This window comes from Simochromis diagramma, unplaced genomic scaffold (genome assembly GCF_900408965.1).
Source record: "Simochromis diagramma unplaced genomic scaffold, fSimDia1.1 OVJJ01000683.1, whole genome shotgun sequence".
Classification (NCBI taxonomy): domain Eukaryota; kingdom Metazoa; phylum Chordata; class Actinopteri; order Cichliformes; family Cichlidae; genus Simochromis; species Simochromis diagramma.
This window is the reverse complement of record NW_024387158.1, coordinates 1-18955: the sequence shown is the minus strand read 5'-3', so window position 1 is coordinate 18955 and position 18955 is coordinate 1. Positions and strand designations below refer to the sequence as shown.

General features: G+C 39.0%; 1 protein-coding gene across 5 annotated transcripts in view; it reads left to right on the top strand.

Moving 5' to 3' along the window:
• Window positions 1-17817, top strand: part of pam (peptidylglycine alpha-amidating monooxygenase) — a 58071-nt gene extending 40254 nt beyond the window's left edge. For all 5 annotated transcript variants that reach the window (XM_040048729.1, XM_040048732.1, XM_040048731.1 and 2 more), the window contains 6 exons: window positions 411-526; window positions 4737-4833; window positions 5060-5110; window positions 14224-14463; window positions 14681-14740; window positions 16803-17817. In XM_040048729.1, coding sequence (XP_039904663.1) covers window positions 411-526; window positions 4737-4833; window positions 5060-5110; window positions 14224-14463; window positions 14681-14740; window positions 16803-16981 — 743 coding nt within the window. In that variant the 3' untranslated portion in view covers window positions 16982-17817. The remainder of the gene's footprint in view (window positions 1-410; window positions 527-4736; window positions 4834-5059; window positions 5111-14223; window positions 14464-14680; window positions 14741-16802) is intronic.
• Window positions 17818-18955: the final 1138 nt, after the last annotated feature.

Below are 18955 nucleotides of genomic sequence, written 5' to 3'. Positions count from 1 at the left end.
AGAAGTCAGTAGTCGTATTGTTTCCTCTTAAGCTTGTTTTCTTGCTGCTTACTGCAATAAGCTATTGTAAAATATATTTTTGTGCATACCTTCTGCAGTTTTTTTTTTTTTTTTTACTTTTCAGTCTAAGTGGTGTCCTCAATATTTTTTTTTAATGTTAATCAATGTTCATCCTTTGTTGTGTTAGGTCACAATGACATCCTCTAGCAAAAATATGTAGATCCGGTGTTTACAAGCTTTATGCGTACTCTGAACTAATATCCAAGATGCATTCATTTTAAGAGTTCTTTTTATTTATTTTATTACTCAACAACTCTCTTTCTGCCTTACATGTATACATGCTTAACAATTGTGTGTGTGTGTGTGTGTGTGTGTGTGTGTATGTGTGTGTGTCTTTCTTCTGTGTGAAGATGGCTTGATTTTTGCAGTAAATGGGGAATCGCTATCTCGTCCAGTTCCAATTAGAGGTTTTGTTATAGATTATTCAACCAAGGATATTTTGGACAACTTTAGCCCTAACAAAAAGGTAAAAACACTTTTTAATACAATCAAAGGTTCTTTCCCCCCCAAAATGTTCTAATAACAGGTCTATTGAAATCAAAAGCCTGCCTGCGTCTGCTATTTTAAGATCTCTGTGGAAGTACTTCTATTTCTATGTCCCCTTGTACCTGTGCCTCTGGTTCTTCTCTCCCAAGTATTCCTTCAACTTGATTTATGTTTTTGTGGGAAGTGTAGGCAGTTGCTGGAAGGCAATTATGGTGAGTGGTCAAAGTGATTAGGGAACATTGTCTAAAAATATTTTAGTGCATTTTGAGCTATCAAGACATCATGCTACAGATCTGACATGAAGAAGGCCGCTGCAAAAAGGAGTGAAACATATTTTCCATGTCGCTGTGTGACATGAAGGAAGGACCCTTCATGTAGCCAATTGGTGAGTAATTTCAAGCTAGAAGATGAGAGTAACACAAGCACTTTATCTCCTGGTGAAAACGTTAGCCCTTAGGTTGTACAGGTGCTGCTGAAATTCCTAGACATGGAGCAAATTCTCCCATCATAACCTCCCCAGATTGTGTAGCTTTGCTCTCAGGTCCAGGACTTATTGAATTTCTCATTTTTCGCTGGGCTTGGACCTTCCTCCCAGTTTTCCTTAATCAAGTCCAACTTTAAAGTTTTATTCAGCCGCTCCACCAACCTGTCAGTCTGAAGGTGGTAGGCACTGGTCCAAACAGATTTAATGCCCAGTAATTCCTACAGCTCCTTTAGTGTGCAAGACATGTACCCTGTGTGCCCTGTTCAGTCAAGATCTCTTTCGGGATACCAACTCAGGAGATTACCTGAAAGAGCAACTGCACGGCCTCAGGACATCGTGTTGCATAATCCATCAGAACTAATACAAAGCCATAGCCGCATGCACTCCAGTGAAATGGCCCAATGAGGTCCATGCAAGTGCACTCGAACATGACCTCCATCAATAGTAACGAGAGCAAAGGGGGTTTTGGAATGGCGGGATTTTTAACTATCTGACGCTCCAGGCAGGATGCACACCACCGGCACAAATTCACCTGGATGCCTGGCCAATAAAATCAGGCCATTATTCGCCCCCAAGTTTTGTCATTACCCATATGCGAGTGTCACGACTTACTCGATAAATTATTTAATACAAAGCATGTGTCTACATGGCTTCAGGACGCACAAAGTTACCATCAATTTCAATCCCTTGGTCAAAAGCTCAGGTGTAGGGTGTCGTCACAAGCCTGCTCTAGTGGAAAATCTTCCGTGGGGTGAATCATCCTACTCTTCCCCGGAGTTGGTTTCGGACAACTCTGCATTTGTGGCTTGCAAAAGTATTCGCCCCCCTTGAACTTTTCCACATTTTGTCACATTACAGCCACAAACATGAATCAGTTTTATTGGAATTCCACGTGAAAGACCAATACAAAGTGGTGTACACGTGAGAAGTGGAACGAAAATCATACATGATTCCAAACATTTTTTACAAATAAATAACTGAAAAGTGGGGTGTGCGTAATTATTCAGCCCCCTCAGTCAATACTTTGTACAACCACCTTTTGCTGCAGTTACAGCTGCCAGTCTTTTAAGGTGTGTCTCTACCAGCTCTGCACATCTATAGACTGAAATCTTTGCCCATTCTTCTTTGCTAAACAGCTCCAGCTCAGTCAGATTAGATGGACAGCGTTTGTGAACAGCAGTTTTCAGATCTTGCCACAGATTCTCGATTGGATTTAGATCTGGACTTTGACTGGGCCATTCTAACACATGGATATGTTTTGTTTTAAACCATTCCATTGTTGCCCTGGCTTTATGTTTAGGGTTGTTGTCCTGCTGGAAGGTGAACCTCCGCCCTAGTCTCAAGTCTTTTGCAGACTCCAAGAGGTTTTCTTTCAAGATTGCCCTGTATTTGGCTCCATCCATCTTCCCATCAACTCTGACCAGCTTCCCTGCCCCTGCTGAAGAGAAGCACCCCCAGAGCATGATGCTGCCACACCATATTTGACAGTGGGGATGGTGTGTTCAGAGTGATGTGCAGTGTTAGTTTGGGACAAATGGGACTTCTTATGGTTTTCTGTTAACAATGGCTTTCTTCTTGCCACTCTTCCATAAAGGCCAACTTTGTGCAGTGCACGACTAATAGTTGTTCAGGTGATTCCCCCACCTGAGTTGTAGATCTCTGCAGCTCGTCCAGAGTCACCATGGGCCTCTTGGCTGCATTTCTGATGCGCTCTCCTTGTTCGGCCTGTGAGTTTAGGTGGACGACCTTGTCTTGGTAAGTTTACAGTTGTGCCATACTTCTTCCGTTTCTGAGTGATCACTTAAACAGTGCTCCATGGGATGTTCAAGGCTTGGGAAATCTTTTTGTAGCCTAAGGCTGCTTTAAATTTCTCAATAACTTTATCCCTGACCTGTCTGGTGTGTTCTTTGGACTTCATGGTGTTGTTGCTCCCAATATTCTCTTAGACAACCTCTGAGGCCGTCACAGAGCAGCTGTATTTGTAATGACATTGGCATGTACTGACATGCACACAGGTGCACTCTATTTAGTCATTAGCACTCATCAGGCAATGTCTATGGGCAACTGACTGCACTCAGACCACAGGGGCTGAATAATTACTCACACCCCACTTTGCAGTTATTTATGTGTAAAAAATGCTTGGAATCATGTATGATTTTCGTTTTACTTCTCACATGTACACCACTTTGTATTGGTCTTTCATGTGGAATTCCATTAAAATTTATTCGCGTTTGTGGCTGTAATGTGACAAAATGTGGAAAAGTTCAAGGGGGCCGAATACTTTTGCAAGCCACTGTAAATACACAGAAGGCTAATGAGAAAAGTGAGAACACACGGGGGACACAGCTGACAAGAATTAACATTACACCACAGGGCAAGTAAAACTAGACACACCAAACATGAAAATGTAAGGTGATAGGGGATTTCTTTAAATCACCCTGTAATTCTTCAGCTAAAACACCTGAGTTAGAAAACACAAACACTGCAGTCGTCTTTACACGCGTGGGCAGTCACTTCTGAGATCTGCGGCTGGCCACTGCCTGCATTCTTTATTTATAGGTCTTATATCTGTGTGTGTGTGTGTGTGTGTGTGTGTGTGTGTGTGTGTGTGTGTGTGTGTGTGTGAAAATAACAACGTCACTCAGAATCAACAGAATCAGCACATGCACACTTAAGATTATAGCTTCACTTCTGCAAAAAAGCACGCTCTGCAAACCTGCAGTTTCCTGTCAGGTCTTTGCACAAACCCAAAGCAACGGGTTATTTCCGTTTTCTACATCTGTTCTCTAAAAACAGGAAGTGGTTTTAGTAGCTGAATAAGTTCATCACAAAGTTATTAGGTGAAAAGTCACATAGACATTTAGATTGCTTAAAAAACAGAAAAACACATTTCATGAAGCTGATCAAATTATATAAAAACAAAAATCTCTTGACATAAGGCCTGCATGACAAAACAGGAAACTGAGGAACATGACACAGGAGTGAAGGAGAGGCAGACGAGAGGAAGCAAAGGAACACGAAAGAGCACGAGGGAGTGTGAGAGGAGACGAGAGAGACATGACAGACTGGGGAAACATTGATAAACATCACAAGCAGGGGGACGATAGAATGAAACATGAGAAGGGAAGGGAAACCAGACACAAGAACTCAGACAAAATATACAAAGACTGACACACAGAGAGAGACATAAAGGGCAAAGACAAAAGAGGCAATCTATAATCAAAAAGCTAAACAAAACAATGTAGATGTCTGTGAAGGTTCTCAGTCATCCAGGTCATCGTAGTCAAAGGAGCTTGCAAAGAAAAGCGTCTGGACTTCTTTAAGTTGCTTGAAGACGTTTCACCTCTCATCCGAGAAGCTTCTTCAGTTCTAAGGTCAAATGGTGGAGAGTCCCAGGTGGAGAGTCCCAGAAAACAACGTAGACACTACAGAATAAACTCAAGAGTAATAAAGTGGAGCTAAACATAAATAACAATACAAAATCAAAACACAAGAAAACTTAAAACACTGGGTCAAATGACCTAGGACCATGACAGTGCAGACACTACACTGTCATGGTCGCATTGTCACATAATGGCCCAACAGGTTATTAAACCCGGGCCAGTTCCCGGAATCAGGAAATGCAATAAGTGCGAACTAACTGCAGCTTTCACTCTATGCATTTTGTCTAGAATTTAAGTGACTTGTATTTCTCTTTCAATTGCAGGAGTTCAAAATGCCTCACGATATAGCTGAAACTAGGGATGGCAGTGTTTTTGTTGGGGATGCCAGCAGCAAATCTGTCTACAAGTTTACAACAGAGAGTAAGTTTATCTTCATCAAAATAATGCTGCCAACTTTTAATTGTTCTAGCAAAATCTATCATACAGTATGTTTGGGTATTAAGTCCAATTTTGATTGATTAATTTATTTCGGACTTATAAGACTTGAATTATGGTTGCTTCTTTGTTGGCTTTGCAGATGAACAGTAGTACTAGGTTGTATACATCAATTATTTTTTTGTTTTAATTATTACCTTTTATTTTCAAGAGTTGCATCATTCTGTCAAGAAAGCTGGAATTGAAGTTCAAGAACTTGAAGGTCAGTAATTGGATACCTGGAGGCAGCAGGTACATAATCTTTGAATCCATAAGGGGCAGGCAGCTATTCATAACAGTGAGTCACAGACATTTAAGATGTGACTTCTAGTGATGCCTGATGGAATAAATAGTGATTTGAAAAGAAAAAGGTTTCAAATTAAAAGTTTCCTAACTTTGAGGCAACCACTTAAATTGAGACCTAATGAGATCAAAGGAAAATGTTGACTGACACTTTTGGCATAGGAAACTGGAATGTGTACTAGCAACCAATGCAAGCAATGTGCAACGAGTGAATCATATCACTTGCTCACATATCACAATCATAATGTATAGATGGCACTTAAGGGGGGTGGCTGTAAGCTCAGGTGGTAGAGCAGGTCACCGACTAACCTGAAGGTTGGTGGTTCAATCCTAGTCTGCTCCAGTCTGCATGCCAAATATCCTTTGGCAAGATATTAACCCCAGGTTGCTCTCTCTTTGAGTGGAGCTCAGAGTAGAAAAGCACTATATACGAACCAATCCATTTGCCATGCCTTAGCGCAAAGCGTAATGTCTTCTATGTAATAATCCCATTTAATCCCATTTATTCATCCATCCATCCATCCATTCGCTTCCGCTTATCCTTTTTAGGGTCGCGGGGGGCGCTGGAGCCTATCCCAGCTGTCATAGGGCGAGAGGCGGGGTACACCGCGGACAGGTCGCCAGTCTGTCGCAGGGCTAACACACAGAAACAGACAACCATTCACGCTCCCCATACAAACACGGGGAGAAAATGCAAATTCCACACAGAAAGAGTTGAACTCAGGACCTTCTTGCTGTGCAGCAACAGTGCTACCTAACCACCGTGCCACCATGCTGCCTATAATCGCATTCAGAATACAAAATTCATTGCCTATATGGGATATTTTTGAATATTAATGTCAGATTAAGGTCACCATGTACCATTGCTACAACCTTTGAAGAATTCCACAGCATGACATGACTGCTTTTGGACATTCTGAAACAGTGTTAAGGTGATATCCATCACACTTACAAGAAAGGAAGTTTAAGAATTCCAAATAGTGAAATTTTCAGGGACGGCTACAAGGCAATCACAGAAAAACTGTGAAATCGCTTTCCTTCACCTATGTCTTGCGTTTTCCATTAACTAGGATGCCCCTCTTTCTTTCAACAGCTGTATACCATTTTTTAGACCTGAAATATTTATATATATGGCAAGGATTTTTTTAAGGAATCAAGGAATTTTTCAATCCAGTTCAATTCTATTTATATTACACCAGAACGGTATTTGTGGATTTTATTGTTTTATTTCTTTAAAAAGGACTGTGCAGTTTAACGTAGTCCAAGTACAAAACATGAAACTGATGTAACACACATAAGTTTATAGCTATTGCTATCCTAGTAACAATCATTGTCCCTTGTTGGTCTTACAATCACAATACATACATTTTACAATAAAACATATATTTTCATAAAACCAAAATACATCATAAATACAACTACAATTAATAGACAATAAATGAAAAAACAACAAAAGCAATAACAAAAATCATTAAGTACTTGGAAGCAGTGTTGGGCAAGTTACTTTGAAAAAGTAATTAATTATAGTTGCTACTTCTTCAAAAAAGTAACTGAGTTAGTAACTTAGTTACAATATTCTAAAAGTAATTAATTACTTGAAAAGTAACTATTGTGTTACTTTAAAAAAAAGTTTAACCCTCTGGGTCCAGGGTATAATTGGCCATTTTGAACTACTTTTGGTTTTCCCTCCACATTTTACCTTTAAAAACTATTTACTTTGCCTTGTTTGGTATCATCCTTGTCAGCACAACCTCACATGTCTGAATTTACAGTTATGTTTTCATTTTGACATACTGTATTAACACAATTGATCTAAAATCAGACAAAAAACATAAAATCAGAGTAGAAAAGGTTATATTTTTATAAAGGTTATACTCTAACAACCACGAACATGTTTAATGAATCATATTTCATAACCTTAAATGCAAGTATAAATTGTCAATTTTAAAATCCTATGCACAAGTTTTGCAAACAACAAAGTTATCCATTATTGCATCCATTTACCTTTTACCTTGATTTTTTAAATAACCATTTCAAACTATTTACAGAACAATCAGCTGTTCTGCATTCAATAAGATGCCACACAAATTATTTGTGCCACTCCCAAAAAAATAATTTCTGTCCACTATAATAAAGGAGAACATCGCAGGTGCAGGTCTGACAGCAGCAGGTGTATCACTCCTTTTTCTACCTGGAGACAGCACTCGCCTCATTGTTCTGACACACAATACAAAACTATCCACAACACTACACACTAACTACGCAAGACAACACATTAACTACACACTCCAAACATGCTAAACATCACAAATAAAACTCGCTCTCTCTCTTTTTCTGCTCTCTCTCTCTCTCTCGCCGTCACTCCTAAAACTTCCCCTGTTTTTTTTGGTTTTTGTTTTGTCATAAGCAGAGAGTGCTTGCTAGCACTGTCCTTAGACAGTAAACGTGACGAAACTATTGAGGAAAAAACGCCGCGTATATATTGTTTATCATGACTCGTGGCCTATCAACACAATTTAAAAACTGGTATATATCATCTTCTTGCTTTGTCTTTAAGTGGTCATGTGATTGGCTTACCACGACTACTTTATTCTTCCTCAGTCAAACAGCAGCACTTATGCGATTGTTTTGCCCCCTGAGCTCCAGGTGTTGTGCTAGACAGTGATCGTGATTATCGTCCGCGGGAGCGCACGCAGATGGTTAAAGCTGTAGCGTCCAGATTACTTACATAGTCAGCTACTTCCGTGCAGCTGATATAAGATGCGGTAAGCTGAACACAGCTTCAACCGTCTGTTTGTTGAAAAATAGAAACAGACTGCATTTTCTTGTTAGTAACTGTAACGGCGTTGTAACGATAGGAATAGTAATTAGTTAGATTACTCGTTACGCCGTTACTTGTAACACCGTTATTCCCATCACTGGTTGGAAGTGTGTTCAACAGATGGCAAGCCTCTATTGAAAATGCTGAATGAACAAATTTAGATCTGCAATATGATATCTTGCAGTTGCTGTTCACCATGCTCCTAGTAATACAATTACTATCTTGTCTTTGTGTGTATCTATTAAGACACTCTGGGGCCAGCCTATTTATACATTAACCCTTTAAAGCCGGTCGGAGCGGACACGCTCCATTTTGCGTAACTATTTTTAAATCCCGGTAGCACTGCAACCACGTGTGCTAGCGCAATAATTTTTTTTTGCATATGAAACCGGATGAGCTGTACTTACATCTTATGCCATCAGCTTGGCCTAGGTCACAGTTTCCTTCCACATATAGCTTTGCAAAAATTGCATAAAAAGTGCTTGCAGCAACAAAAACATAATATTCCAGAAACACACTTAAAAGCGCTTGCAGCAACAAAAACATAATATTCCAGAAACACGCTTTGCCGATCCGATCAGCTGTTTGTAACACTTCCTACGTCCATCAGCGTGAACTGTCGCATGTCCGTCATGACCTGCCCGAAACCGGAAGTGACGTCATTTTGCGGAAATGTAGTTTTTTACGATCGGGGCCTTATGAGCCTATACTTGTGTTTTTAAAAGTTATGTTTGAGTTTATGACTTTCTGTGTCGTTTCTGGGATGCTTAGGACTCATATTGCACTGCTGGAAATAGTTTATTTTGATGCATATGCTGTTATTTTGCAAATTTGCATTATAATATTTATTTTCGTTTTTCCTGCAGTGTATGAAAATTGGTGTATTTCAAAAATAAAACTATGAAGACACTTAAAATAAATTTCCTGTGGTGGGAAACTAGTTTGTGCAACTTTTTTGTATTTACAGTTTTGAGGGATAAGCCTCTTAAATTTCTCTAACTAGAAATGTATGTTAAAAAAACAAAAACGATTTTCAATTTTTTTGTAGTTTATTGCACTTTTTTGCAATTTATGTAATTACTATGCACCTAATGCAGACATATTATTAAAGTTTGGGCTATAATGGTTGTATTGATGTATAGCAACTTGAAATGCTCCCAAAAATGGCTCCACAGCATGTAAAAATATAATATAAGCTCTGGCGGACTTGGTTCTATGGTAGGTCTTAAAGGGTTAAAAAATTAATTTAAGAAAACACAAATGATTAAAACTCCTAAAACTAAGTAGATTATATTTCTTTAAAATGTGACAATGATGCCACCAAACAGATTATTTATACATTATTTTTAAAGAATGATTATATAAGGATATCACAGGCTGAATTGTAGATGGTGCTGCTTGGGTCCAAACTGTCATATAATATGAAAAATGGGATAATACAATAGAATGCATAAATAACTGAGCTGCTGAAGTAGGTATATAATGCCGAATTAACTTAAAACAATTCAGATTAACCTTAACCGTCTTTGAAATCTTCTTTACATGCTTATAAAATTTAGAATGTGAATCTAAAATTATTCCTAAAACCTTAAAATCTTTAGCCTTCTTTATTTCTTCATTCCTTAACTTGATTTTAAAATCATCAGATAAACTTTGTTTCCTAATAGAAAAACAGATAGAAACTGTTTTCTAAAAATTCAATACAAGATGATTATGTTCCAGCCATTGTTGGACATCATTCAGATGTGCCGTTAAAGTGTCTGCTGCTTCACAAGGTGATTTAGCTGGTATATTGGCATTATCTGCAGAAAGCTAGCAGCTAGCTTTTGGACAGTGTTGGGTAAGTTACTTTAAATGAGTAACTTAGTTACATTACTAGTGACTTCTATCAAAAGTAACTCAGTTACTTCAAGTTACTCGTTACTTTCAAAGTAACTAGCTACTAGGGAAAGTAACTTTGGTTTTACTCAGAATTCTCTTGTTAATGTGTTGCTTCCCTAACTGGATACCCAGCAAGATTGCCAGTCTTCTAGCTTGCTTACTTGCCACAAGCGCACTGTGCCACCTACCAATATAAAGGAAAAAATAATGTGCATATTTCCAGGAGAGAGATCCCACGGCTGGACCATCATTGACCGCTGCCATGATTCTAGCCTGCATCACAGTGTCATGTGCGCTTTTTACATCCAACACAAAAACTGCAGTCGTGGTGCTTTCGATTGTACTCAGAACTCGGAAATTCTGCCTTCCGAATAGGAAGATGTAGGCAACATCAGACTGTAGATGAGCTGCATACAGGGCTGCACTGGGACAAAAAATCGGCCCGGGCATTTTGACTAGAGACCAGCCCGCCATTATAGGAAAAATCGTAAAGCCTTTGAATGAAAACAAACGCTGTTGTGACAGTGGTGTACACTGTTTTGATGGTATATATGCATCAATCTATCAATCGTTTGTTGTAAGATTCAGATAATTATTTTTTAAAAGCTAGATATTTTAAATGAGAATAAGAAAGAGAAGTATTTACTTGTGCCCCCCTCTCCCTGTTAATGCCCTACCTGGCCCCCCTGGCAAAACTTTGCTAGAGCCGCCCTGCACAGTTACCAGCTGTCAACTACGTAAAAAAAGGATCCTGGTGTTATTTGTCTCTCAGAAACAGTTCATAACTTCCCTTCAACTCATTCATGTCACCTAAAAGGTAAACCTGTTTCTCCATCACCTGTTCAGCTCTGATGATTCAGTAAGGACATCTCCTGGCTTCATTTTCATGTCTCCCTCTCACCACATATCCAAACCGATATAGTGACCAGCAGCTTTTACAGCTGTGGCTCCAGCAAACATCAGCTGATACTAGAAATTAATATTAAATAAATTCTAACAACAGCTGATCAAGCTTAAACGTGCTGCTGTTGTTTAGCGCGACATCCGCTGGTTTCCTCTTTCTGGCGCAAAGTAGGAGATAAACAAACAAGAGAGAAAAGCCGATCAGCTGATCATTGGTCAGTTTCGTGACTGAAGTAGAAACGGGAGAGGGAGGGGAGAGAATGAGAGGAGAAGAGGCAGCTGTGCAGCTCCAGCTTTGTGTCTTTTTTTATTGTAGCTAAAGTACGGGACAAACCGTGCTCCTTTTCACCTCAAAACGAAACGCGTAATATTTTCTCTGAATACGAGACGATTCTGTTTTTTACGGTACGATTGGCAACTCTAATAATTAACCTTATGAACAAAATGAGCTGTATAGAAACTCCGGCATGCTAGCTAGTACGCAGTACGGAAAAAGTCAGCATAACGAAAATAAACTCCACCTAAACTTGGTTTATATCTGACCCAGAGAGACTGCAGGTCATAACTACCTGAAGTTCAGTTCACACTCGGCCCGGCGGCCGCCTCAGGTCTCTGCTCCTCCTGCGTCCCCTTTCCCTCATCCACCTGCTGGCCTCCACCACTTGCTAATGTTACTGAATCTGTGGAAGCTCCGCATAGCCACCACACAAAGTAATGAACAATGACCCTATCTAAATCCCAGTAACGACTAACGCGTTCCTGATTTTGGTATAATAACTAGTTACCATGCTCGTTACCACAATAATGATGTAGTTAATAACGTGTTAGTCCCAACACTGCTTTTGGACAACTGGCAGGCAAAGCATTTTGACAGGGGATTTCTTTAAATCACCCTGTAATTCTTCAGCTTAGACACCTGAGTTAGAAAACACAAACACTGCAGTCGTTTTTACACGCGTGGGCAGCAATGAACGCACCCTGCGAACTGCGCGCTGCAACTGCCTGCGTACTTTATTTTATACGTGTGTGTGTGTGTGTGTGTGTGTGTGTGTGTGTGTGTGTGTGTGTGTGAAAATAACAACATCACTCAGAATCAACAGAATCAGCGCATACACACTTAAGATTATAGCTTCACTTCTGAAAAAGCACGCTCTGCAAACCTGCAGTTTCCTGTCAGGTCTTTGCACAGACTCAAAGCAACGGGTTATTTCCCTTTTCTACATCTGTTCTCTAAAAACAGGAAGTGGTTTCAGTAGCTGGATAAGTTCATCATAGAAGTTATTAGGTGAAAAGTCACATAGACATTTAGATTGCTTAGTAAACAAGAAAAACACATTTCATGAAGCTGATCAAATTATGTAAAAACAAAAATCTCTTGACATTCCCACCTGTTGAACAGAGAATGAAATGTACTAGTCATCAGTAAGCAACTACTTGTCTTTCGCATTTACAGTTATTACATCATTAGTTGCACTTCATCTTCATATTACAAATAGGAAAAGAAAGACTTCATGATCTTCATCGGTTCGGGTACATCTGCATATGCTGTGAGTAATAAACTTATCATCTATGGGATTACAGCCTTTAAACAAGGTATAATAGAAGTAAAGAAAAGCAAAACAAAATAAAACAAATAAAATAAAACAAAACAAAATGAAATAAAATAAAATAAAATCAGGAAAAGTCCAACGCCGATCAACAGTCTCTATGGCATCTGAAGCCATGTTTAAAGAATGTACATTATCTGGTATGTAGGTCCAGCACACGGTGTTGAATAAGACGCACAATTCCCCATTCTCAGCCAGGATCATGTCCAGTGCTACATGATGTTGCATTACAGCAATTCTGAGAGCGCTCCTTCCTGGATGAGGATGTTGATGTTGATGTGCAGTTTACACAAGTCACTCTGAAGGTGTGATCAGAGATCAGAATTAGTGCACATGTTTCAGCGTGTTTCCCATATATGGTTAGGTATTTTGATGTGCTCTTTATGTGTGAGCAGACGTAGCAGTCTTTCTCTGTGGTCCTGTTAAGCACGTATCTGTATCAGGCAATTTTCATCCACGGATAGATTTAGTCTTGTATCATGTCCATTAGATGGAAGTTGTCGTGTGTCCATCTCTTATCTCGGCTTGTGTATGGGTTTCTGCCGTCTTCCAGGTAGGATAGTCTGATGAATAGAGCCGTTGCCAGTAGTAAGACGCCAGTCATCACCTAAACAAACTAAACAGCAATGGGCCAAGAACAGATCCTTGAGGAATACCCATTCTATTTTCCAACATGGATGACTTTCCTTTATCAACCCTCACACTCTGCTCTCTTTTGAAGAAGATACGACTCAAACCAATCATCTGCTTGCTTTGAAAAAGCTAATTTATCAAATTTAATCATCTATTTTTATAAGATGATCCCAATTGCAATTTGCAAACTCCTGTTCAAGTTTTACAGTTTCAGACTTGGGATTAAATGTCTTTACATGGCCAGGGTTGTTTGTACTAAAATACTGCAGTTGTTTTTTAGTCAATTTCCTAACAGTTAAAATCATATAATGATCAGACAGACCAGTTAATAGATTATTGTATCCTACTGAGAAAACCCCAGCAATCAGATGACCCACTTTGAGCAAGCACTTTGGCAATAGTGGAAAGGAAAAACTCCCTTTTTTTTTAAAGAGGAGAGGCAGCCATCTGCCGCGACCGGTTGGTGGTGAGAGGAAGAATGAGGAGGAACAAAGGAAAGCTGTGGAAGAAAGCCAGAGATTAATAATAACTAATATTCAATTCAATCATTGCACTGAATTGATGCTTTTGACCCTTATTACATGGAGTGCCAACTCTTAATGGTCACAATTGCAAAATGTATATAAATCACAAAAACAGCTTTACTTAATCATTTTATTCCTAACAGTAAGCACATTGTGAGTGAAACAAATGAGTGAATAAGAAACACTCGTCATCGGAAGCCCCCAGCAGCCTAGACCTAGGAATCAAAGGTTTGCTTCAGCTGGCATCACAAAGGAAGTAACGTATCATAAGGTCGTCACAGTTGACTGGTGACACAATTGCTTGTGATAAAAACACCTTTGTTATTGGATTGATTCTTATATAGTGCTTTTCTACTCTCTCACATTTACCCAATTACACCCATTCTCACAAGCACTGTCTCCAAACTGAGTGCTGTCTAACCACATTCACACTCCGATGGATGCATCGGAGAGCAACTTGGGGTTAGTATCTTGCCCAAGGATACTTGGCATGCAGACTAGAGGAGCCTGGGATTGAACCACCAACCTTCTGATCAGTAGGTGACCTGCTCTACCTCCTGAGCTACAGCCACACACTTATCAGTTGTGGTTGCTGGGATCTTTGAGGCTTTACAGAACTGGTGTAAAAGGAACACTGATAACTAGAATATGTCTCTCACTATAGAAATGGACGCCGTTGTCCAAACTAAGGTAAAGCAAGACACATCAAAGACCGCAGCCATCCAAGAGAAGCAAACTGTGGTCCAAAAAACTCAACCACAGTTAGAGGCAGACAAAGAGAGGAAGAGTCCAGCTAAGCTTAACAAAGGAGAGCGTGTACTCCCAGTCATCATCACCACCCTGCTGCTCATTCCTCTGGTTGTTGTGATCTCCATAGGAGTCTTCATTTCCTGGAGGAAAAAAAGTATGTATGAAAACACCCATGGGAGTCTGTGCAGAAAATCCATTCGTTTTTAATATTGAACAACAAATGAGATAGAAATTAGGCCATTTTAACTACTGTTGACTGCATTGTCTTCTTGCTATAGTCAGTGCACATTGTTCTGCTCTGTTTCCTCTCTTGTCTTTGGTTATCTTAACAGTCAATGAACATTAAAGGTAATACTGTTGAACATTTGCAGATCAACGTGAGGTCAAAGCTGAACCCAGCTCAGTGAGAGGCATTTTGGGAAAAATAAGGGGTATGTTGTTTACATTACATTAAATATTTAATAAATACCAGACTTCGTTTTTATTTAATATAAGGTTTATGATACTTCATGTATTTTTTTCATTTGTCAGATATACTAACTACCGAATATATTCAGCTGGATTTCCAGTAGTATGCTCATACTGTAAAGTTCAGCTGTCACAAAAAAACAACAGTTTTGCAGTACCGACAGGCTATGAGAGAAGATCATTTATTGACTTTGTTTTAGCTAAGACCCATTTACTTGTAACCAACACAAATTTAGGTTATCACTCTTCCTTCTTTCTTCTCTTTTGTCTTCTTTAAAAAAATGTTTTGATACTAAACCATTATTAAGGAAAAATATTGTAAAATGTCAGTCATATATAAAAACTTTTAACATTTAACCCCCTTCTGCCCCTTCCTTTACCACATTATGTCTAAAGCAGTGTTCATTCATCTTCATTAGTGTCTGTTGAAGGCATGACCAGGCTAGAAAACATTTCAGAAAATGAAAATAGAGCCGTAATCGAATTTTAATCACGATTACGATCTGGGCTTTCAACGATCATTAAAAATGACTGAGCCGATTATTAGACCCTCCCTCATGCTTTACTCTCGCGCTGCTCCGTGTGGTAAGTCAAGCGCACCTCTGCATTTCGAACACGCTTCACAACAATTAAGAGGACCCGAGGGAAGCTCGGAAAGCTAAGCAGAAGTTATTTGGAGAGGAGAGTGACTGCCGTTGGTTGAAAAGAGAGGTAAAAAAAAACAAACTTCAGTGGTGTGGAAACATTATGGGTTATGGTTATGGATTATATTATTTTTTAAAGTCATTATTCAACACATTGTTATTGTTAACCCTTTAAAGCCGGTCAGAGCAGCACACTCCGTTTTGCGTAACTATTTTTAAATCCCTGTAGAACCTGAACCACGTAAGCTAGCACAATAATTTGTTTTGCATATGAAACCGGAGGAGTTGTACTTACATCTTATGCCATCAGCTTGTCCTCGGTCACGGTTTCCTTCCACATAAAGCTTTGCAAAAATTGCATAAAAAGCGCTTGCAGGAACAAAAACATAATACTCCAGAAACACGCTTTGCCGATCCATCAGCTGTTCCTAACACTTCCCACTTTGAAAAAGACGTCAACTCGAACTATCGCATTTCCTGCCCGAAACCGGAAGTGATGTCATTTTTGCGGAAAATGTAGTTTTTTACTTGTAGGCCTTAAGTAAAAAACTATACTATACTATACTTATACTGGTGTTTTTATAAGTCATGTTTGACTCTATACTTTTCTGAATAGTTTCTGGGATGCTTAGAACTCGAATTGCACTGCTGGAAATAGTTTATTTTGATGCACGTGCTGTTTTCTTTGCAAATTTGCATCATAGGATTGTTTTTTTTTGTTTTTCCTGCAGTATATAAAAATTGCTGTATCTCCAAAATAAAACTATGAAGACACTCAAAATAAATTTCCTGTTGTTGTAAACTATTTTTTGCAACTTTTTTGTATTTAAAGTTTTGAGGGATAAACCTCTTAAATTTCTCCAAGTAGAAATATATGTAAACAAAACAAAAACGATTTTCAATTTTTTTGTAGTTTATTGCACTTGTTTGCAATTAATGTAGTTACTATGGACTTAATGCATACATATTATTAAAATATGGGCTATAACAGTTGTATTGATGTATAGCAACTTGAAATGCTCCCACAAATGGCACTACAGCATGTAAAAAAAATAAAATAATATAAGCTCTGGCGGACTTGGTTCTATGGTAGGTCTTAAAGGGTTAAATAAATATCGTCAAATAATCGTGATCTCAATTTCAGTGAAAATAATCGTGATTATCATTTTTGCCATAATCGAGCAGCCCTACTCTCTTATGTCATCATCTTATTGACCATAGCTTTACACAGGGATGAATGAATATCCTCAATATAATGCACTGCCAGTGTGTAAACTGAAGCCATCATTCTAAGTTGAGAATTATTTCTCTTAAATCTGTAGATTTTTATCGTCATATTGACATCTTCATTTCCTCCTCTCTGGTATTTAACCTTTACTAGGTAAAGCAGTGGGCAGTCTGAATCTGGGAAACTTCTTTCCATCCCATAAGGGTTATAGTCGTCAGGGCTTTGACCAGCTGAGTACTGAAGGCAGTGACCAAGAGAGAAATGATGAGGACAGCAGTGACTCTGAAAATGAGGAATACTCTGCTCTGCCGCCGCCTCAGTCCTCCTCTTAAATGTTCTGGGGCCAACTGCAAACCTTCCACCAACCTTCTGCTAAAATCGCTGATGTAGTTATTCATCACATGTGTAACTGTTGTACCAGCTGCCAATGTGTGTGTGTGTGTGTGTGTGTGTTATTGTATGTAAAAATATTTTGATAAGTTATTTATTTAATTCAGCTATGGTATTCATACAGCCTTTTCTGGCATAATCTACTCATGTCACAGTGTCACTCATTTCATTTCCCCAAATCAAACCTGCTTTTACTGAGATTATTAACAATATTTTTGAAAAATCTGGAGTTGGGTTTTGGCGTTAAAATAACAATGCAAATCTGTTAAAAGAATGAGATCGTTTCCCCATTAGCTGTTAAAGGCTGATGTTAGATTGCTGTCCGCCTTCAAAGTCAGTGTTTTTTTTTTTTGTTTTTTTTTAACATGCATTCCCTTTGTTTTATTAACAAAGGATTCATCTTGATGGTGATTAATCAGCCTCCAACTGTCCTGCACCATAATGTAGCTCTCACTCTAGTCATTATGGACTTGGCTTCCTCGTCAGCTATATTCTTGCTGTTCATGGCGAAAAAATACTCTGATGAATTCTGTCATTTTTCTGTTTGTCAAGTTTTTAGCAAAAGTGGCATTTCATTTGATATTGTTTGATTTGAAGTGTGAAATAGAGAAATATTGTCAATTCATTTTTTTCAGTTTTATTTATACAGCACCAAATCACAACAACAGTTGATGAAATGTTTGTAATAATACGCAAGACCAGACAGAGACTACACAGGATGCATTTAAATATCACACTCACTTGAATAAAAATTGCTTGTGTGGTGAAACCCACTGCATATGAGATTTGATGAGAAAAAAATGTTTTAATCCTGTATTTGGGAAATTCTTTTTTTTTACAGCCACTGAAACGACTAACTATAATTATAATAATGTATGGTCAGACATATATAGTGTTATAGAGGGAGATGGCATATAAAAGATTTCCTATATCTGTTTTTGTAGCAGCAGAGCTAAATCTGTTTGTTAGAGTAGCTGGTACAGTGATTGGTCAGGATTATCCATAATGGACAATGGTGACAACCTGTCTACCAATGCTTCAAATGTGTCCAGTTTGCAGCCAGCAACAGCAGCCTCAGCTCTAATCATCTGATTAGTTGATACTTATAATGATTTATAGTTGACGACAACGAGTACACATTCCTTGGATTGAAAGTCAGTTATGGTGGGAGCATGAGCGGAGAGGTAATCCTGGATGAATTAAGAAGCTAAGTGGTCATTCTGTATTTAAAAGTTGGAGAATTCAATTTAGAGGGCTTCTTGTTTGTGCCGCTGGTGTTAGCAGTTTTTGCATTAAAAAAAAGGAGAACAAACCAAGAAAGGTGTCATGTCCCATAGCGCGCCGCATCTTTACTCCTGAGCCTCTGGATGAGGTGGTCAAGGCCGTTAAAGGCATCTTCAGTGACCCGACGACCAATGCATCATGTTAGCGCAAAGGTCAACTGTCTCTTTCACACGCTTTTTTCCACCGCAAGTGTCAAATAACTTGCGTTAGACAAGTCCCGCTTGAGACAGAAAACAACAACAAGAAAGAGATGCAATACAACACGGAGGATCAGATATACTGTGGTGGCTTAGCGGGAAGTTCTTGCACAGCTATTGACACAGAGGGAGAAATGCGTACTACCAACATAATGATTGTTTGATTACTGTGGCCTCTGGGCGTGTTTTGTTGTGCAACTGGCCAAGTGCACGTCAGTTTTGTGTATCCACGGGTATGAGCAAAAGTATGAAGTGTCAGTAAAATCTCTCAGTTTACCAGAAAAGCAACTTGCTTTTACTGAACCGTGTAATGGTGAGGCACGCACTCCTCTAGAAGGTCTTCGCATTTTTCACTAACAGCCAGGAGTTGGGATTTAAAACTCGGTGTACAATGCACATCCAACGCCAGCCTCTCAGGCTAATATGCGTTCGGCA